The sequence below is a fragment of the Mirounga leonina genome, unplaced genomic scaffold (assembly GCF_011800145.1).
Source record: "Mirounga leonina isolate KUSES-001 unplaced genomic scaffold, KU_Mleo_1.0 Mir_173, whole genome shotgun sequence".
Classification (NCBI taxonomy): Eukaryota; Metazoa; Chordata; class Mammalia; order Carnivora; family Phocidae; genus Mirounga; species Mirounga leonina.
The window spans coordinates 58,260,922-58,282,719 of record NW_023270447.1 but is presented as its reverse complement, the minus strand read 5'-3'; the positions used below and the strand labels follow the sequence as shown (position 1 = coordinate 58,282,719).

General features: G+C 45.2%; 1 protein-coding gene across 10 annotated transcripts in view; it reads left to right on the top strand.

Annotated features, from left to right (window-relative positions):
- The window catches only part of MAST2 (microtubule associated serine/threonine kinase 2), a 219,652-nt gene that overhangs the window by 189,590 nt on the left and 8,264 nt on the right, over window positions 1-21,798 (top strand). For all 10 annotated transcript variants that reach the window (XM_035018675.1, XM_035018682.1, XM_035018679.1 and 7 more), the window contains 8 exons: window positions 5-80; window positions 11,020-11,229; window positions 16,157-16,258; window positions 17,255-17,387; window positions 18,198-18,259; window positions 18,529-18,614; window positions 19,076-19,284; window positions 20,316-20,454. In XM_035018675.1, coding sequence (XP_034874566.1) covers window positions 5-80; window positions 11,020-11,229; window positions 16,157-16,258; window positions 17,255-17,387; window positions 18,198-18,259; window positions 18,529-18,614; window positions 19,076-19,284; window positions 20,316-20,454 — 1,017 coding nt within the window. The remainder of the gene's footprint in view (window positions 1-4; window positions 81-11,019; window positions 11,230-16,156; window positions 16,259-17,254; window positions 17,388-18,197; window positions 18,260-18,528; window positions 18,615-19,075; window positions 19,285-20,315; window positions 20,455-21,798) is intronic.

Here is a 21,798-nt window from a genome sequence, read left to right as displayed (position 1 = left end):
TTAGTCCTGGACGGTCCCCAGTTTCCTTCGACAGTGAAATAATAATGATGAATCATGTATACAAAGAAAGATTCCCTAAGGTAAGGATCCTGAGGATGGCTGCCCCTGTGGGAAGACAGGGTGAGGGGATGGAGTGCTCTCACCAGAGGTAATCAAGAAGAGCAGAAAGGCACCCAGGAGGAGGAGGAGACAAGCGCCAGGCTGTCAGACTGCTGGAGAAGAGGCGGCAACAGAGGACTGAGTTTGGGGCTCATATTTGGAGGGCCTCTATTTCTCCACTCTCTGGGGAGGTATCTAGGGGGAGATGTTAAAAAGGTATTCCCCCCATATGTTATGGGGAAGGAGAGAACTGGGACCTTGTCTCTAACCATGCGCATCAGGGCCTTGAGTTAGAGTCCCTGCAGAACGGGATTGGCTATCGGAAGGCATGTTCATTCTATGCAGATTTCTTAAGCAGTGCCTCATCACCAAGCCCGGAGTGTGCACAGACCTGTGTGCTGGACTGGCAGGAGGCTGGCTGGAGGGAGCAGGAAGGTGGGAGACAGAGTTTCCAAGCAGGAAACTGCTGAGGAAGGAAGGCAAATTACTCTCCTGAGATAGCTGAGAAAAAGTCTTCGCAGCTCTGTGGTTTGGCTAGAAACCATTGTGTATGTGGAACCTAGGGTCTTATTTTCCATTTGCATTTCTTTTTGACCACGGCATGCCTATAAGCTCTGACCTCACCTCATGACAGGCCCTGTTCCTGCAGAACATAGCCAGCTCTGTCAGAACCAGGGCACTGACACAGTTTTCCTGTCCATGACAACAAGGAGCATGGAGCCCTCAAGCCTCTTGTCCAGACTTCCCTGCGTCTACCTATTCCTCTGAGTCCAGGGGCTGTGGTGTGCGGTGCTTCCCTGCTCTGCTGAGTGTCCTTTTTCTAGACTCCGGTATAGCCTCCTGGACACACATGGATGGCTTAGGGAAATGGTATGAAGCCCTGTGCCTTCCCTCTTGACATACACAGTGAAGCATAGCAGTAAGGAAGGACACACATTCTGGAACCAGACTAAATGGTTTCAAATCTGCTTCTACCATTTACTAGTTATGTGACCCTGGACAGATGATTTAACTTCTCTGAGCTTCATATGCCTCATCTGTAATTTGGGATAATGAGAGTATTTATCACATAGAGAGTTTGTGAAGATTAATGAGCATTAAACTTTTCTAACTATGCCCAGGACATAGTAAGCACTCAGTAAGTGTGAGCTGTTATTTCTCTGCTCCCCATGGTCTATGTTTTCTAGCCTTGGAGCAGGCTTTAGAGAGGAAGAGTGAAGAAGAGGGCACAATGGACAGCTGGGGAATCATGCTGTTATGCTTGATCCTGTATAAAGACGTTTAGGAGTGGGGTGTGGAGTTAAGATGGCCGAGGAGTAAGGGACCCTAAGTTTGTCTGGTCCCTTGAATACAGCTAGATAGTTTCAGATCATTCTGAATACCTGTGAAATCAATTGGAGATCTGAGAAAAGAGATGCTGCAATTCTGCAAGTAGAAAGGTGACCACTTTTTAGAAGGTAGGAGGGGTGGAGATTTGAATCTGGGGTGATATGGCAGGATACGGTGGAGGGAAGGGAGCCTGCTTAAGGAGGCTACCACAAAGTATTATAAGCAGCAGAGCACAAAATCGGAACTTTCAGAAGTCTGCTGCAGTGGGATATGTCCCTGGCTTAAAGGTGCTTAGGTGGCAAAGTGGGGTAGAATCCCAGGGTCCACAGCGTGGTCTCAGGATCCCCGGGGTCACAAGAAGAACGGGGGTGCCTGAGTGAGGCAGAGTTCCCAGGCACAAGAGTGGGGAAAATGGCTAAGAACAGCAAGGCTAGGTGCCAGCTTTCTGCTCTGTGTTGCCATAAACTGTGAACCACTGTGCAGTCATGGGACCGCTTTACTGGCAGGGGTCCAGCAAACGGCAGAAGTGAGGCGAGACCCGCCCCCTCCCCGGGAGAAAGAGCACTGGTTCATGCTGCAGGTGTCCATAAAATTTGGAGTTTTGAGGGGCGCCTGGGTGGCTTGGTCAGTTAAGCATCTGCCTTCGGCTCAGGTCATGATTGCAGGGTCCTGGGATTGAGGCCCACATTGGGCTCCCTGCTCAGTGGGGAGTCTGCTTCTCCCTCTCCCTCTGTGTGCTCTCTCTCTCTCTCTCTCACATAAGTAAATAAATCTTAAAAAAAAAAAAATTTGGAGTTTTGAAACTCACTCAGATAAAAACACTCAGGCACAGGCCAGGTGAACACAGAGTTCTAAGGGAAACCAGGGAGACAAGAGTGATTCACTGCTTTTCCGTGAGGGCTCACCAAAGTGGGGAGGGGGGCACAAACTTTCAGCTCCAGGGCTAGAGAGCAGGGTGCCGCCATTTTCATCCCTCCTGTGAGTGCTTGAAAGCCTTCAGGGAGCAAAACAGCACCACATAGTAGAATCCGGAGCTGCCTATACCAAGCCTGCCTCCCTGTGCACTGAAGGTGAATTTCCACTAGGGCAAGTGCACCTGAGAATTAGTGCAACAGGCCTCTCCCCCAGAAGAGCAGCTCAAACAACTGGCTTGCATCAAGTATACTGATCATAGAGGGCTACAAAGCTTCAGCTCTTGGGGAAAACAGTATATAGTATTCATTGTTTTGATTTTTTTTTAATTCTTTAGTCTTTCAGTATTTTTTTCAGTTATTATTTTTTGAATTCTTTTTTTAAAATTTTTTAAAGATTTTTATTCAATTATTTTTAAATTTTTATTTTTATATATACATTATGTATATTTTGTGTTTCATTGTATTTTATTTTTGTATGTATATATAAGTTTTTCCTTCTTATTTTGGGATCTAGTTTCTTGTAACAAGCAGACCAAAACACACCCAGGATCTAGTTTTTTGTTTTGTTTTGTTTCTTTGTTTCTTGTTTTGTTTTTGTTTTTGTTCTGGTTTGTTTGTTTGCTTTTCTGTTGTTGTTGTTGTTCTTATTTTTTTTTTCTTCTTTCTTCTTTTCTGGACAAAATGACAAGATGGAGAAATTCAACCCAAAAGAAAGAATAGGGTAGTACTCATTGCCAGGGATTTAATCAATACAGATATAAGTAAGATGTCTGAACTAGAATTTAAAACAACGATTATAAAGATATTAGCTGGGCTTGAAAAAAGCATAGAAGACACTATAGAATCCTTTACTGTAGAAATAAAAGAACTAATATCTAGGCAGGCTGAAATTAAAAATGCTATTACCAAGATGCAGTCCCACATGAAGGCTATAAAAACGAGAATGAATGAGGCAGAAGAGCAAGTCAGTGATATGGAAGATAAAATGATGGAAAATAAGCTGAAAAGAAGAGAGAAAGAAAACTACTGGATCACAAAGGGAGACTTAGAGAATTCAACAATTCCATGAAGCAAAATAATATCCAGATAATACAGGTCCCAGAAGATTAGGAGCAGGAGAGAGGGGCAGAAGGTTTATTTGAACAAATTATAGCTGAGAACTTCCCTACTCTGGGGAAGGAAACAGGCTTCAAGTTCAGGAGGCACAGAGAACCCCCTCAAAAATCAATAAAAATAGGTCAACACCTCAACATATAATAGTGAACTTGCAAATTTTAAAAATGAAGAGAAAATCTTGAAAGCAGCTCGGGACAAGAGGTCCTTAACCTACAGGGGTAGACATATAAGGCTGGCAGCAGACCTGTCCACAGAGACCTGGCAGGCCAGAAAGGACTGGCATGATATATTCAACATGCTAAGTTGAATATGCAGCCTAGAATACTTTATCCAGTAAGGCTGTCATTCAGAATAGGAGAGATAAAGAGTTTCCAAAACAAACGAAAACTAAAGGAATTTGTGAACACGAAACCAGCCCTGCAAGAAATATTAAAGGGGATCTTTTGAGCAGAGAGAGAGCACAAAAGTAACAAAGACCAGAAAGGAATAGAGACTATCTACAGGAACATTGACTTTATAGGTAATACAGTGGCCTTAATTCATATCCTTCAATAATTACTCTGAATGTAAATGGACTGAATGCTCCAATCAACAGACATAAGTATCAGAATGGGTTAAAAAACAAGATCCATTGATATGCTGCTTACAAGAGACTCATTTTAGACTCAAAGATACCTCCACATTGAAAGTAAGGCACTGGAAAACCATTTATCATGCCAATGGACCTCAAAAGAAAGCTGGAGTAGCCATCATTATATCAGACAAACTAGATTTTAAACCAAAGACTGTAATAAGAGATGAAGAAGGACACTGTATCATAATAAAGGGCCTATCCAACAAAAAGATCTAACAGTTGTAAATCTTTATGCCCCTAACTTGGGAGCAGCCAAATATATAATCAATAACAAAATTAAAGAAACTCCTTGGTAATAATACAATAATAGTAGGAGACTTTAACACCCCACTCACAGCAATAAACAGATCATCTAAGCAGAAGATCAAGAAGGAAACAAGGGCTTTGAATGACACACTGGACCAGATGGACTTAACAGATATATTCAGAGCATTTCATCCTAAAGCAGCAGAATATACATTCTTCTTGAGTACACATGGAACATTCTCCAGAATAGGTCACATACTGGGTCACAAATCAGGTCTCAACTGGCACAAAAAGATTATACCATGCATATTTTTTTAAAAGATTTTATTTATTTGACAGAGACAGAGAAAGTGAGAGCAGGAACACAAGCAGGGGGAGTGGGAGAGGGAGAGCAGGCTTGCCGCCGAGCAGGGAGCCTGATGTGGGACTCCATCCCAGGACCCTGGGATCATGACCTGAGCCGAAGGCAGATGCTTAACGACTGAGCCACTCAGGCGCCCAACCGTGCATATTTTTAAACCACAATGCTTTAAAACTTGAAGTCAACCACAAGAAAAAAATTGGAAGGACCACAAATACATGGAGGTTAAAGAGCATCCTATTAAAGAATGAATGGGTCAACCAGGAAATTAAAGAAGAATTAAAAAAATACATGGAAGCAAATGAAAATGAAAACACGACAGTTCAGAACCTTTGGGATGCAGCAAAGGCAGTCCTAAGAAGGAAGTATAGCAATACAGGTCTTCCTCAAAAAACAAGAAAAGTCTCAAATACACAACCTAAGCTTACACCTAAAGGAGCTGGAAAAAGAACAGCAAATAAAGCCTAAATCCAGCAGGAGAAGAGAAATAATAAAGATTAGAGCAGAAATCAATGATATAGAATAAAAAATACTGTAGAACAGATCAATTAAACTAGGAGCTGTTTCTTTGAAAGAATTAATAAGATCGATAAGCCCCTAGACAGACTTATCAAAAAAGAAAAGAGAAAGAATCCAAATAAATAAAATCATGAATGAAAGAGGACAGATCACAACCAACACCAAAGAAATACAAACAATTATAAGAATATATTGTGAGCAATTATATGCCAGAGCAATCTGGAAGAGATGGATGCATTCCTAGAAACATACAAACTACCAAAACTGAAACAGGAAGAAACAGAAAACCTGAACAGACCCATAACCATCAAAGAAACTGAATCAGTAATCAAACAAACAAGAGCCCAGGGCCAAATAGCCTCCCAGTGAAATTTTACCAAACATTTAAAGAAGAATTAATACCTATTGTTCTGAAACTGTTTTAAAAAATAGAAATGGAAGGAAAACTTCCAAACTCCTTCTGTGAGGCCAGCATTACCTTGATCCCAAAACCAGACAAAGACCCCACCAAAAAGGAGAATTACGGACCAATATCCCTGGTGAACATGGATGCATAAATTCTCACCAAGATATTAGCTAATAGGATCCAGTAGTACATCAAAAGGATTATTTACCATGACCAAGTGAGATTTATTCCTGGGCTGAAAGGATGGTTCAGCATTCGCAAATCAATCAATGTGATACACTACATTAATTAAAAAAAAGGACAAGAAACATATGATCCTCTCAGTAGATAACAGAAAAAGCATTTGACAAGATACAGCATCCTTTCTTGATAAAAACTCTCCACCATGTACGGATAGAGGGAACATACCTCAATATCATAAAAGCCATATGCAGAAACCCACAGCAAATATCATCCTCAGTAGGAAAATAACAGAGCTTTTCCCCTAAGGAAGGTTAGGAACACAAGGATGTCCACTCTCCCCACTGTTGTTCAACATAATACTGGAAGTCCTAGCCTCGGCAATCAGACAACAGAAAGAAAGAAAAGGCATCCAAACCAGTAAAGAAGAAGTCAAACTTTCACTCTTTGCAGATAACATGATAATCTATTTAGAAAACCCAAAAGACTCCACCAGAAAATTGCTAGAACTGATACAGGAATTAGTGGCAGGATATAAAATCAATGCACAGAAGTCAGTTGCATTTCTATACTCTAACAATGATGCAGAAGAAAGAGAAATCAAGGAATCGATCCCATTTACAATTACACCAAAACCCATAAGATACCTAGGAATAAACCTAACCAAAGAGGTAAAAGGATCTGTACTCTGAAAACTATAGAACACTTATGAAAGAAATTGAGGAGGACACAAAGAAATGGAAAAATGTTCCATCCTCATGGATTGGAAGAACAAATATTGTTAAAATGTGCTACCCAAAGCAGTATACACATTCAGTGCAATCCCTATCAAAATACTGTCAGCATTTTTCACAGAGCTGGAACAAACAATCCTAAAATTTGTATGGAACCAGAAAAGACCCTGAATGGCCAAAGTAATGTTGAAAAAGAAAACCAAAGCTGGAGGCATCACAATTCTGGACTTCAAGCTGTATTACAAAGCTGTCATCATCAAGACAGTATGGTACTGGCACAAAAACAGACACAGAGATCAGTGGAACAGAATAGAGAACCCAGAAATGGATGACCCTCAGCTCTGTGGTCAACTAATCTTCAATAAAGCAGGAAAGAATATCCAATGGGGAAAAAAAGTCTCTTCAACAAATGGTGTTAGGAAATTGGACAGCCACATGCAGAAGAATGAAACTAGACCACTTTCTTACACCATACACAAAAATAAAATGGATGAAAGACCTCTAAATCTGAGATAGGAATCCATAAAAATCCTAGAGGAGAACCCCGGCAGCAACCTCGGTGACCTTGACTGCAGCAACTTCTTGCTAGACACATCTCCAAAGACAAGAGAAACAAAGGCAAAAATTAATTATTGGGACTTCATCAAGATAAAAAGCTTTTGCACAGCAAGAGAAATAGTCAACAAAATTAAAAGGCAGCCTACATAATGGGAGAAGATATTTGCAAATGTCCTATCAGATAAAGGGCTAGTATCCAAAATCTGTAAAGAACTTCTCAAACTCAACACCCAAAAAATGCAGTAAAGAAATAGGCAGAAGACATGAACAGACATTTCTCCAAAGACATCCAAATGGCCAACAGACATGTGAAAAAATGCTCAACATCACTTGGCATTAGGGAAATATAAATCAAAACCACAATGAGATACCACCTCACACCAGTGAGAATGGCTAAAATTAACAAGTCAGGAAACAACAAATGTTGTCAAGGATGCAGAGAAAGGGGAAACTTCCTGCACTGTTGGTAGGAATGCAAACTGGTGTAGCCACTATGGAAATTGAATCTAGAGAATCTATGGAAAACAGTATGAAAGTCCCTCAAAAAGTTAAAAATGGAGCTACCATACAACCTAGCAATTGCACTACTGATTTATCCAAAGGATACAAACACAGTGATTTGAAGGGGCACATGCACCCCAATGTTTATAGCAGCAATAGCCAAACTATGGAAAGAGCCCAATGTCCATCAACTGATGAATGGATAAAGAAGATGTGGTGTGTGTATATATATATACATATATGTGTGTGTGTGTGTGTGTAAAATGGAATATTACTAAGCCATCAAAAAGAACGAAATCTTGCCATTTGCAATGACATGGATGGAATTAGAGGGTATTATGTTAAGTGAAATAAGCCAGTCAGAGAAAGACAAATACCATATGATTTTACTCATGTGGAATTTAAGAAACAAAACAGATGAACATAGAGGAAGGGAAGGAAAAATAAGATGAAAATAGAGAGGGAGGCAAACCTTAAGAGACGCTGAACAGTAGGAAGCAAACAGGGTTGTTGCTGGAAGAGAGGTGGGGGGGCTTGGGGTAATTGGCTGATGGGCCTTAAAGAGGGCATGTGATGTAATGAGCCCTGGGTGTTATGTGCAACTGATGAATCACTAGATTCTACCGCTGAAACTAAAATATACTATATGTTAATTAAATTGAATTTATTTATTTATTTATTTATTTATTTATTTATTTATTTATTTATTTTTAAAAGATTTTATTTATTTATTTGAGACAGAGAGAATGAGAGACAGAGAGCATGAGAGGGAGGAGGGTCAGAGGGAGAAGCAGACTCCCTGCCAAGCAGGGAGCCCGATGCGGGACTCAATCCCGGAACTCCAGGATCATGACCTGAGCCGAAGGCAGTCGCTTAACCAACTGAGCCACCCAGGTGCCCACTAAATTGAATTTAAATGAAGAATTTGGGGGGGGCACCTGGGTGGCTCAGATGGTTAAGCGTCTGCCTTCGGCTCAGGTCATGATCCCAGGGTCCTGGGATCGAGTCCCACATCGGGCTCCCTGCTCCTTGGGAGCCTGCTTCTCCCTCTGCCTCTCTCTCTCTGTCTCTGTCTCTCATGAATAAATAAATAAAATCTTTAAAAATAAATAAATAAATGAAGAATTTTTTTAAAAAGTTTAGGAGTGTGTAGTGTTTAAAATGCACCTCACATGTTTCCTCCTCCTCCTTATATGTATTAGGTATTGTATTGTCATTCTAGCATTGCATGTGTTTTGTATGCTTGTCTCCATCAATGTAAAGATGCACTGTTAGAGAAGATATATTAAGATTCCTTTCCTTCCACTCCCTCTCCCCTCCCCTGCTTCTCTCTCTCTCTCCACACAACACATACTTATGTGCACATATACTTAGATTCTCCACACAACACATACCTATGTGCACATATACTTAGATATGTGTTTATATATGCGGTTCTAGGTAGTTTCACATAAGCACTTTCACTACATGGCTAATTGGCCACTAGGCAATTTTGCTGTAAAAACTAAGGTCCCCCAAGATAAATGAAGGACATTTATTAAAAAAGGCATAATGAAAGAAAAAAACAAATAACAAAATTGAAAGACTATTGCAAAATACAGAATATTTTAATACTTTCAAAATGTATAGTGTAGATTCATGGTAAGACAGCACAAAGGACTGATTTTGTTTTGTTGATTGTACCTAAGCACTTATCTTCAAAGTCTTTTGGTCATAGCATTATACATTTTGGTTTTGCTTGTTGATTCATCTTCTTGCTTGGCATCACACTTTTTCTTTTTTCAAAAATTTCCTCCTTCCTTAAGAGAAGTATCAGTTTCTACATACGAGGGTAAGTATTTTTTTTTTTTAAAGATTGATTGATTTAAGAAAGAGCGAGCATGAGTGGGAGGGGCAGAGGGAGAGAGAGAGAATCCTAAGCAGACTCCAAGCCAAGCACAGAGCCCAATGCAGGCCCGATATCATGACCTGAGCTGAAACCAAGAGTCAGACACTTAACTGACTGGGCCACCCAAGCGTCCCACGAGGATACATATTTATAACTGAGCTTTGTATTGCATTGTGAAAGCCTTCCATGTTGTTCTTTGTCCTTGGCATATTGTCACATGTCCGTTTATAGACGTTCCAAATTTCTACGGGAAATGTAGGTTCAAAACTCTGAGCCACTGTATAGACTGTTATGAAGGCTAAGATTTATATGAAGAGTGGGAGTACTGCATCATTGGAGAAATGAAACCAAACTGTCAGATGAAACTATCAACCAGTTATTGTTTTCTTTTACAGCAAAATTGCCTTATGGCCAATTAGTTATGCAGTAAAAATGTGGCAAAAATTCTTATGGTGAAAATATCAGACACACCCCCCTAAACAAACACTGGAAATCAGAAATTGCCACCTGGTGGCAAAGGAAAGAAGGCCAAGTCCTAGATAGGCAGTAGAAACTTGTTAACTGGTATAATTTATCGTTTGGCATGACTATGAAGTTAGGTCCCCAAGAAGCTTCTGAGCCAGACACCTGTTCTGCTCTTCTGAGGGTCCAGGTCCATGAGGAGGCAGGTTCACACCTTCAATAAACACTCTCTGAGCATCTGCTTAGTCCACTTGGGTCCTAAGGTCAAGTAAGAGGATCCTGAGATAAATTCTCTCTGACATGAAATTCCCAGTACAGGGAAGTCTTTAAAAAGCAGCAGTGTCCATACAGTAAGTTTCTGCAGTTGTGAGGGCCAGCGGCAGCACAGAGGAAAGGAGGCCCCAGGTGGCCTGGAGGAATCAACGACTTCCCAGAGGAGAGACAGATGATGTGGGAACTGAAATTGGAAGGAATGCTAGGAGTTTGCCAGGCAGACCTGGCAGGTGAAGAAGCTACACACAGGGCACAGCATCAACAGGCCTGAGCCTGCATGCTGGGGGATGGGGGGGGCAGCAACCACTTCCAGGTCCTCAGAGCAAAAGAGCACAGCCTCCAAGTAGTGAGGGGAGATAGACAAGGCCAGATGAGAGAGGGCCTTGACTATAATGTTTTTGTTCGTTTTAAAGATTTATTTATTTATTTGAGAGAGAGAGAGAGAGAGAGACAGTACACGAGCCCGGGGAGGGGCAGAGGGAGAGGGAGGAGAAGTAGACTCCCCACTGAGCGCAGAGCCCCTAGGGGGGCTCGATCCCACAACCCTGAGATCACACAACCTGAGCAGAAACCAAGAGTTGGACACAACCCACTGAACCACCCAGGCGCCCCTTGACCATGTTTTGATGTGACTTAAGGGTGATCTTGTCATATGTGTAGTTGTTGGGTTCCCCAAATGCAGCATCAGGACACCAGGATCACAGAGCGTATCCTTAGGCTATTAACAGTCGTTCGGGCTGAGCTCCCGACTGAGCTGCAACTAGAAGGGAAGTGTCACTTTTCCTGCTTTTATTTGCAGGCCACTGCGCAAATGGAAGAGCATCTTGCAGAATTCATTTCCTCTAACATGCCAGACAGTGTGCTGCCCTTGGCAGATGGAACCTTGAGCTTTATTCATCATCAGGTGATTGAGATAGCCCGAGACTGCCTGGATAAATCCCAGAATCGTCTCATTACATCACACTACTTCTATGAACTTCAAGAGAATTTAGAGAAACTTCTACAAGATGTGAGTATCCTTGTGCTAGAACTCTGGTACATCCTCCTTGAGGTAGTGGATTATTTATTCCAAGCTAAGATAAAGGCATTAGTGGTGTTTCCAGTCTTCTCGACCAGCTTGTCACCTCCTTGCTCATATGCAGGATGCACCCCCAAGGGTGGCGCTGATGGACTTGGTTCCTCCTCAGTCCCCTGCGTTACTAAGAGAAGTCTGTTTGGTATCAAAAGAACTCAGTTCTGTGGGCTTTTTTCTGATCCCACTTACTCTGCCTGAGGTTCCAACATTGGTAGTATTCATAAATATTTGACTGCATTTGTAACCCAAAGCCTAAAAGTGGCCCCAGGGGTGAGTTTTCTTCTAATGGAAATATTGGGGTAAGCAGAGCCTTCAGAATGGTTCTGCGCAGCCTGGGGGAAACTGGCTAGGGCTTGCACTCTGGGTTTTTCTGTTTCCTGACATTGTATTTACGTGGTGAGAAGTTTGCTAGTAGGGATTTAGGTGTTTAGAGACCTGATCCTCCCCAGTATGAAAAGACTTCTTGGGAAGCTAGAGATAAAGTAACCCAGAGATGGTCAAGACCAGAGTATTCAGTAAGGTGTTTTTTTTTTTTTAAGATTTTATTTATTTATGTATTTGAGAGCATGCTTGTACACGCGAGTGGTGGGGGAGGAGCAGAGGGAGGGGGAAAGAATCCCAAGCAGACTCTGTGCTGAGTGTGAGCCTGACACGGAACTCAACCCCAGGACCCCAAGATCATAACTGGAACCAAATCCAGGAGTCGGACACTCAACCAACTGAGCCACCCAGGCACCCCATACAGTGAGTTCTCAACCACTGCTTCCTGCTCTAGGGTTTGCTTTCCTCTTAGCCTCTACAATAAGGTGGTCAGTTGCCTTCCCCCCTCAAATCACAGTTGCCCCATATTACACCATTAGTACGAGTACAGTGGGGAGGACATGTGCCCCTGCATGTACTAGAGTATTTCCTAATCCAGACCCCTATTACCTCTGACACATGACCTTGCTCTGGTGTTGTACCAACTGAGCTGGACCCCAGGGCTATGATCAAACAGGACTTTAGTGTGTTAGTCTAGAAATTAGGAGTAGGGAGTTGTTTTGTTTTTAATTAGGGAACAGTTGAATCTAGAGAAAAGATGACTAAAGATGACCATGATTAGTGCTGTCAAATACTGGAAGATTTCTCATACATAATAGGTAGCAGATTGTTCCCTGTCCTCTAAAAGGCCTGTTAACCTAGTGGATAAGAGTTATAGTGAGGAAAGTTTTGATTTAATAGATGAAAAAGTGCTTCCTTCTACAAAAATGGTTTTTTTCTGATTGCAAGAGTAATGCTTAAATTCAAACATTGTGGAAATAATATTTTAGGCAAACTAAATTCTCATGCAAATCCCTGGCAGCTCTGTTTCTGTTCAAGAATAACTTTCTAACAGTGGATAAGAATCCAGGATTGTGGCATCAGGTAAAGGATCAAAGTGGAGTGACTTCCCAGGTTGCTTGTATATCTAAGACTGATTTTCTGAAATGCTAAAGTCAGAGCCTTGCCCAAAACCTTCAGGCATTTTCCCAGACTCATGGCCTCTGGGAGTAGTTTGGTTGGTGCAGTAAGAGCACTGAATACGGAGCCAGTGTGTTCATCTGTCCCCTAATTTGCTAGGCCCTGGGGATGCAGAAAAAAGCTCATTGCGGGTTCCACCTCAAGGAATTTGCTGTCGAGTGGGGTTACAGACCCATCAACAAGTGAAAAGAACACTTATCATTTCTTGAAGTGTACTGTGTGCCAGACACCACCCTGAGCCCTCTACAGGAATTATCTCACTTTTATGTATTACAGTGATTTCGATTGATGAGCACTGAATAGTAGAGGTCTGTTCTGAGCATAGTTCTGCGTGGAGAGTTCGGGAAAAGTTTGAGTCTTGACCAGTAGGTAGGAGTTCACCAGACCTAGGAAAAAGTTTTTTGTTGTTCTTTTTTCCTTTTTTTGTTTTCCGTGAAATTCATTGTTTCCACATTAAAAATTTTTTTGCGGGGAAGTGTTTTCTTTTTTAACCACATAGTGCCCAGGGTAGACCACCATCATAAGTCAGTAACATGTGAATTTTGAATAAATAAAAGCTACAAAGTCCAGGTTATATACAAATATTTTAGGCAATAATATTTACAAACCTGTGTACAACAAAACAAATGTAAACAGTAAATGTAGCATGAGAATAATCAAAGGATACACAGGAACAACCACTTATGGTCAGTCTGCCCACCAGGAGCGGGCATTAGCCAGGCCCTGGAATCAGGCCACTCTGAGAGGTATAAAGGAACTAGGTGCATTCCAGGAATTGCAGATGAAGTAGGTGAAGGATGCCTGCAGGGAAGAGTTGGTAGATGAATTTGAAGCGTTAGAATGGGAGGGGCAAAGGCTAAAGTGTTGTGAGGAGCTTAGATTTTATCATGAAGGCAATAGGGAGATTATTGAATAGTTTTAATTTGGAAAATGGCATGGTAAGATTTACATTGAAAATATAATCACTATCATTTATCGAGCACTCAGTGCATACTAGACAATACATGATCTCGTTTAATTTATCTAATGTAATCTTCACAATACTGTAAGTAAGGTACTACTATTCTCTAAATCTACAGATGAGGAAACCAAAGCTTTAAAAGAGGCTAGGTGAACCCAGTGTAACTCATTTCTTAGTAGCAGAGCTAGAACCCAAAACCAGGTTTGTCTTATTCCAGAGCCTGAGATCGTATTTCCAAACACTTCATCAACAAACATTGAAGTCAGCTATATAAGCGGCACTATGCTAGTCTTAGGGCGTAAGGGAAGAAAAAAAGACACAGTCTCTCTGTTCACAAGGCTCTACAGTGTAGCTGTAGACAACTAGTTATACAACAACATGTGGTACCATGTGGTATGAGCAAACAGAACATAGAAAAGGGAGCGGTTACTTCCTGTTCTTGTGTGTTTGGTCGGGGATGGGGTACAGGCAGAGGACTTAGAAGAGGGTTCACAGAGTTGATACTTGGGCTAAGTCTTAAAAGAATAAATGAGTTTCACCAAGTGCCAAGCTTCTCTCTTCATTTGATAACCATTTTTTTTTAAATGGTCCTCATTTGTTATTTTTCTTTCCTAACAACCTGTTCACTGCTCAGTCTTGTGCCTTCTACTTTCCCTTCCCACCATTCCTCTAAAGCTGTTCAGGCAGAAGTCACCAAGGAACAAACCAATCAGTTGCCAAAGAGATCCTATGGCCTCTTTCCATCCTCATCTATCTTCACAAGTCTACAGAGCTCTATACCATGAGTATCTCTCCTGGACCTTTTTCCCCCGCTGGGGGTCATGACACTCTTCTCTCCAGTCTTACAGTCTTGCTGCCCCTTCACAAGTTCCTTCTCTGCCCATCTCTTAAATGCTGGTGTTTCATGTTGCTTAAGCAGGGCATCTGGCTGGCTCAGTCGGAAGAACACACGACTCTTGATCCCAGGGTCGTAAGTTCGAGCCCCATGTTGGGTGTAGAGATTATTAAAACAACAACAACAAAAAAACACTTAAAAAAAAATAGAAGTATTAAATGCTGGTGTTCTGCAAGGCACTACCCTGTGCGTCGTTCTCCTCCTCCTTTCTTCACACTCTCCCTGACAGCTTCATCTCGTTCATTGTTGTCCGTACACTGAGCACGCCCACCTGGCTGTGTCCCTCCCTGTTCTCCTTAGCTCCAGATCAGTGTTGTAGCTGCTTCGAAAAAGACGCCTCCACTTTGACTTCCCAGATTGGTTAGTATTCTTTGGTTGCAAGTTATAGAGAGCCAGCTCAGAGTAGTTTAAGCAGGAAGGGGAAACTCATTACAAAGATGAAAAGGGTGGGTCTTTGAGAATTGAAGACAGGAATGCAGCCGGGCCCTAAGGGGCCAAAACCAGAAACCAGAACCTGTGGGAAGCTCAGGAAGTGGTCATTCTCCTCTCATGCTGTTTTTCTCTGTGCTGCTTTTCCTCTGTGTCTTTGGTGGATGCGGCCATCCCTTTTCACCTGACAGTTCTGCCACACTGGTATTAACAGTTGTCTTTCCGTCCATTTTTAAATTCATAGGAGAGTCATCCACACTGGTCAGCTGCTTGAGGTGGGATGGAACGGGCAGCCACACAATACAGAGGTAGCTACTAGACGTCAGAGCAGTTTCCGTAAAAGAGAGAAAGGCTCCTGGGCTGGGTAAATACCCAAGAAAGTATCTAGCATAGGTACCTCCAACTCTGCACGTCCAAAACAGATCTTCTCCACCTGCCCTTACCTGAACTACTTATCTTCTTACAGCTCTTATTTCATTTGTGGGTTCACTGAAATGCCCCAAAAATTGTAGTTGCATTTCTCTTCTCTTCTTGCTGCTAGCCCCAGCGTCTACTCCCTCATCTACCTCGGAAATGGCCCCAGGCTGGCTGTTTCTGTCCATCCTTCCTGCCGGGGTTTATGGCTTTTTCATGCACGTCACCGCAGTAGGCCCTTAATGGATTTTCCCGCTTTTCTGCTTGCGCTCTTCCGTGTGCTGTCCACGCTACAGCCAGAGTGATCTTTCTAAAATACCTGTCGGGTCGCCTCCCTCCTGCTTTGAAGTCTTTCCATTCCTGACATTCTGCCTGGGTTGGGAAGTGATCAGTGAAAGCTCCCTTGAGAGTTGCCCCTTGAGCTGGGGTCTGGATGGAGGAACAGGGAAAGCCACGTGGCTCTGTGACATTCCCTGATGTCATGTAGTGTCCTAAAGCTCCCTCTCACCATGCACTGGCCTTCTCTAACTTCTTCATTTTGCAGAAGTCTCTGTACCACCCAGTTGTTGCTCCCCAGAGCCAGCTCTGCCCAGCCCTGTCCTGCGTTAGCCCAACTACGCTGTGCCAGTGGATTGCTTAACCAACCTTTGTCTTCTCTACAGGCTCATGAGCGCTCACAGAGTTCAGAAGTGGCTTTTGTGATGCAGCTGGTAAAGAAGCTGATGATTGTCATTGCCCGCCCGGCTCGACTCCTGGAATGCCTGGTGAGTGGACTCGCGGGAAGGTTGGGAGGTGGTGGGGCGCGGAGGGGAGGTATCCTGCTAACAGCAAAAGTGTGGTAGTCCTCGTTTAAACGTGACCTGCCAGCATGGGGGCCCAGGCGAGTTCCTGTGAGGAAAATGGCCGCCCCGAGGGGTATTAGCCTGGCCCCCTCACACCGAGCAGGCCCCAGGTGAGTTGGGCATCCGGGCGGTCAGGAGCACGGGCCAGTTCCGTTGGCATAAGTCAAGTCCTTCACTTGGTCGTGCGGCAGCACTTTACTGAGCACCTACTTTATGGCAGACACTGGGGACACAGAGTCCCTGATCCTAAGGTGCTCCCTCAGTAGTGCAGTCAGTCTTTTCGTGCCTCAGAGAGGAGGCATGGAGACATGGAAGTAACAGTTAGGATACTGCAGGCAGCGCTGTAGCTGAGTTAAGTCCAAGGTGTGACGAGAACAAGTCAGTGCCTCTCTGTGGGGCTTGATTTCCTCACGGAGGTCATAGAACCCTGGTGATAGCAGGGTTTAGCCCAGAGTGTGGCACTTAGTGGGTACTCAGTAAATGGAACCCTCAGTCTTCCATGCTCGGGGCAGACAAGGACTGCCGTGCCGTCCTCATGGCTCTCCAGCCGCTAGCAGAGGAGGCTCTCGGTAAATATCTGAGGGCAGGTGTGCGTGCGTGCGTGCGTGCGTGCGTGTGTGTGTGTGGCAGGAGGCTTTGGACCAGGTCAAGAGGCTGAGCTATCTTGAAACCAAAAGGTCTGGTTCTTATTGTTGGGAAGACAGCATCTGCTTAGGATGTCCAATCTGGAGCTGGCCTGGAAGGCGGCTTTGTCCCCGTTCTTATGATCTCTGAATCATGATGTTACTGGGTATTCGGGGGCAAGGGTGTCCAATCACAGAAAAAGTCCTGTCATCGTCCTCGGGGTATGTGCTGTAAAAATCAAAGAGGCCTTCACTTGCAGCCCTCACCACTGACTGCCTCTCTCCCCTGGTGCAGGAGTTTGACCCTGAGGAGTTCTACCACCTGTTAGAAGCAGCTGAGGGCCATGCCAAAGAGGGACAAGGGATTAAATGTGACATTCCCCGCTACATCGTTAGTCAACTGGGCCTCACACGGGATCCCCTAGAGGGTGAGCATGCTGCCTGGTGGCTGCAAACACGCCCCACAGCCAACGAGCTCTGACCGCAGGGAAGCCACTCGAAGAAGAGGCTTATATTGGACATGGACACGACGCAGCGTCAGGGGCCTCAGGGCTGCCAGAGAAACCCCGTCTTCTCTGTCATAATGCAGCCCCTCCTTCAGATTTGTTCACACCCGCCTGATATAACCCAACCCAGATTGCCATGAGCCCTGCTGGGTTGGATTTAAAACCTAATGTCAAAAGAGGCCAACAACAAAGGACCACAGTTTTCAAAAATGGTCACCTCCTCTGCATGCTTACCTCCCCTTCTGCCACCTTACCAGCCTTCCTGTGACTTGGGTGTGGTCCCGACCCCAGGCTTCAACAGATCTCTCCGTTCTTCAGGGCGTCACACTGCGCCCCTGCAGGAACCCTGGGCTTCTAAGTCCCTGGTCTCTATTCATCCACCGTCCCTGCTTCCCGACCCCACCGGTAAAGTGGGATAAGGACCAATAGCCCAACCTTGGGCCCTGTTTTCCAGGAATTGTCCTAAATTTGAGGGAAGCTTTTAAAAATTTGTCAGGCCTTGTGAATGGCACTGGGCTTCTAGAAATAGGAGTGGCAATATTATTTGGCAAACAAGTCCAAAAGCTGTGACTGCTCTGAGGCTGGAGCCACAGGACCGGATTTGCACCCCAGACTGATGCAGGAGATACGAATGCCTACCTTGCATGCACCTGTCGTGGGCTTTGAGTGGACTGTTGAGATGCCTGACATTGCTGCGCACACCTTTCTCTTGTGCCCTTGCTTTGTTTCTAGAAATGGCCCAGTTGAGCAGCTATGACAGTCCTGACACTCCAGAGACAGATGATTCAGTGGAGGTAAAGACCTGGAGCTTCTGCCCCAATCCCAGAGGCTGGGCCCTATGAAGCAAAGGGCCAGAGTCCTCTCTGAGAGGACATCTGAGGGCGGGATGGAGGAGTGGGCCGTTGCACCTACTATCTCCGAAGTCACTCAGCTCCTGCATCAGGAAGAATGGGTGGGGGCTGCAGCAGGACTAAGAGCTGAGCTGATGCTGGGGCTCCAGCTTCCCCAAGCATGTGGGCTCTAAGATGCATGCTTGCCTCCTGCCTTTGTGCTTGTCTTCTAGGGCCGTGGGGCATCTCTGACATCTAAAAAGACACCCTCTGAGGAGGACTTCGAAACTATTAAGCTCATCAGCAATGGCGCCTATGGGTAAAGGCAGGGGTGAGGGTGTGGCCAGGACTGGAGCTATGTCAGCCCTTGGGCTCTTCCTTCTAGAACCGTATGATACCTACTCCTCTGGGCAGCAGATGCCTTAGGATAGACCCTCTCCCTCCCAAGGCCTCCTGGAGAGACAGGAGTTGTTTCCTCTGACATCTGAGCATTGTTCCTTTCCCAGACAAGGTCCCCACTCCTCTTGGTAGTACTCCTCCTCTCGCTGAACTCTGGGGAAGGGTTGAACTGTGTCCTCAGGACTTGGTGTATTGGGAAATTGAAGAGTTCTGTGGGCAGGAGGCCCAGATCCTTCTCATCGATAAGCTCACCCCTGCTTCTTTGGTCTGTGCGTTTATAAGATGGGATAGGAGGCAGTTTGGACACCCCAGCTCTGGGTGGTGTGGAGCACAGCCCAGGTGCTAAGGGCCCATGGGAGATGGGATGGGCTGTGTTTCCAGGGCTGTATTCCTGGTGCGGCATAAGTCCACCCGGCAGCGCTTTGCCATGAAGAAGGTCAACAAGCAGAACTTGATCCTTCGGAACCAGATCCAGCAGGCCTTCGTGGAGCGTGACATACTGACTTTTGCCGAGAACCCCTTTGTGGTCAGCATGTTCTGCTCCTTTGAGACCAAGCGCCACCTGTGCATGGTGATGGAGTATGTTGAAGGTACTGGGGGGGAAAGGCGGCCTGGCATGGAGGCCAAGGCACAGTGTGAGGCTTAGCCCTGAGCTGGGACCAACAGCTTTGTATAGGGGTGACATTTCAGGGCCCAGCTTGCCAATCTCTCTTTGGCATTGGTTTTTTGCCTTAGGATCTCAGAGACCATTTGGCCACAGTGGGCACAAGGCTCCCTGCCCCTCAAAGGGAGAGGCTTCTGGAGTAGTAGCTGCCATGAGGCCGCCATGTCAGGTGCAAAGAGAGGCATTCTGGGACAAGATGTATCTGCCCAACAGCTGTAGAATCCTGCACCCCAAAGCCTGGATGGTCTCTACTGCTGGTGCCAGGCAGGACCAAAGGAGGTAGCAGAGCCACACAAGCCCAGGGTTGCATGCTGGGAGGACTGCATCTGGACCCTCAGGAAAAAAAGGAATGCCATTGCCCTGACTGATGGCTTGTGAAGGGGACACCCCTTGAGACCACACAAAATGCTCTGGGGATGGAGTCGAAGAGCATCCTGGGGCCCCCCTGGGGAGAGACGGCAGCTTTCCCAGTGACCTTCACTCTTCCCTTCGCACTGCTGGGTACAGCTTCCAAAGATATTTGGCCTAAGTCTTGAAGTTGAAACTGAACAAAACTCTCCTTTTCATCCGGAGAGTACGTGCTGGGAGTTTACAATGTTGCCTTATTCAAAAACCAAAGGATAGCCAACAGGAAGGACATAAGTGGACAAATGTTGGAGTCTCAGGCCGATGGACTCCCACCCTGAAATAACTTCGCGCTACCCCTACCAGTCCCCTCACAGGCATGGAGGCCCGGGTTCCTACCCTCTCTGGCCTGAACGATGGCCTTGACAGCCATTGGCAGATTCGCTTCCACCTACACCTCTCCACTCTGTGTGCCCCCCATACCACAGCGGGAGGGCTAGACTCCCAGCCTCTAGCACCAGGGGTTTCCCCGAGGCTTCAGAGACCTAAGCCTGAGACCGTCCTGACGAGGGAACTGGGTCCTTCCTTCATGGTGTCCTGGGCTTGTTACAGGAGGAGACTGTGCCACTCTGCTGAAGAACATCGGGGCCCTGCCTGTGGACATGGTGCGTCTGTACTTTGCGGAGACCGTGCTGGCCCTGGAGTACTTGCACAACTACGGCATTGTGCACCGTGACCTCAAGCCTGACAAGTATGCCCACTCTCGGGGCCCCGGCCCAAGGTCTCCCTCTTGGGTCTCTAAATAAGTGGAGGCAGACACAGCATGTTTGAATCGATCCCAGAATGGCTGCTAGAAAACAGTGCTCATGTGGGTGTCTGTCTAGGCCTAGAACTCCAGCCCCTGACCACCCCAGATGCAAAGCCGGTTGCCAGCGAGTCTGGCCGGGGCTTCGTAAGGCCTCAGTGACATGGAAGAGCCACTGAGGAGCTCAGCTAAAGAAACCAAGCCGGAGAGCGTCAGCACCATCTAGTAGAGGCCGAACAAGGGTTCTCACATTTGCTGACGTCCCTGGGCCAAGCACTATGATCTGGGCTGTAAGATGGTCCCTGACCTATAGAACTTCAGTGTGGGACACAGAACTATCTGAGTATAGGCTACTTCTCAGAAGGCATTAGTCAGATGGGGAAAGGTGGGAGGAGCTTTCTAAAGCCAGGAAGCAAGATTTGCAAAAGGCACACAGGTATGAGAGCACGGGACCCTGGAACTACAAATAGTACATTATGTGGAGACTGGGATCGTTAATTGGTCATAGTAGTAAGAGATAAGGCTGGAGAGATAGGCAGGGAGCAGATCTCCAAGGGTCTTTTTGTTAGGTTTGGATTTTATTTTAAAGGATCCTAGTGAGTCGTCAAAGGGCCTGTTAGCCAGAGGTATGATAGAATGACACGCCCAGATTTTGGTTTAGGCTTAGAAAGATCACTCTGCCAGTGGAAAGATGGTGAGGCTGTTGCAGGAGACCGGACCGAACCAGCCATGCCTGCAGGATGCAGAAGAGAGGGGAGACCGTTAGGAAGTAGAAAGGAAACCTAAAGGTGGGGGAGGGGTGCGTGGGAGAGAAAAAAGGAGCAGAGTCTGGGCTATCTTCCAGATTTCCAGCTCAGGACTAGTGCATGGGGATAAGCCTCTGTCATGGAAAATGGCTTTGACACTAGACAGACCAGAGTTCAAATGACCACTTGTTAACTCTGTGAGCTTGGATCTGTTAATTAAACCTCTGAGACTCTTGTCCCCCCCGCCTTTTTTAAAGATTTTATATATTTATTTGACAGAGAGACACAGCAAGAGAGGGGACACAAGAAGGGGGAGTGGGAGAGGGAGAAGCAGGCTCTCCGCAGAGCAGGGAGCTCGATGTGTGGGGCTCAGTCCCAGGACCCTGGGATCATGACCTGAGCCGAAGGCAGACGCTTAACGACTGAGCCACTCAGGCGCCCCTGTTCCTCCCCTTTAAAATGGGGATAATAACACCTACTTTTTCTGTTAGTTACTCTGTTGTAAGACCTTTCAGGAGCCAGAGTATCTTTATAAATAATCAAG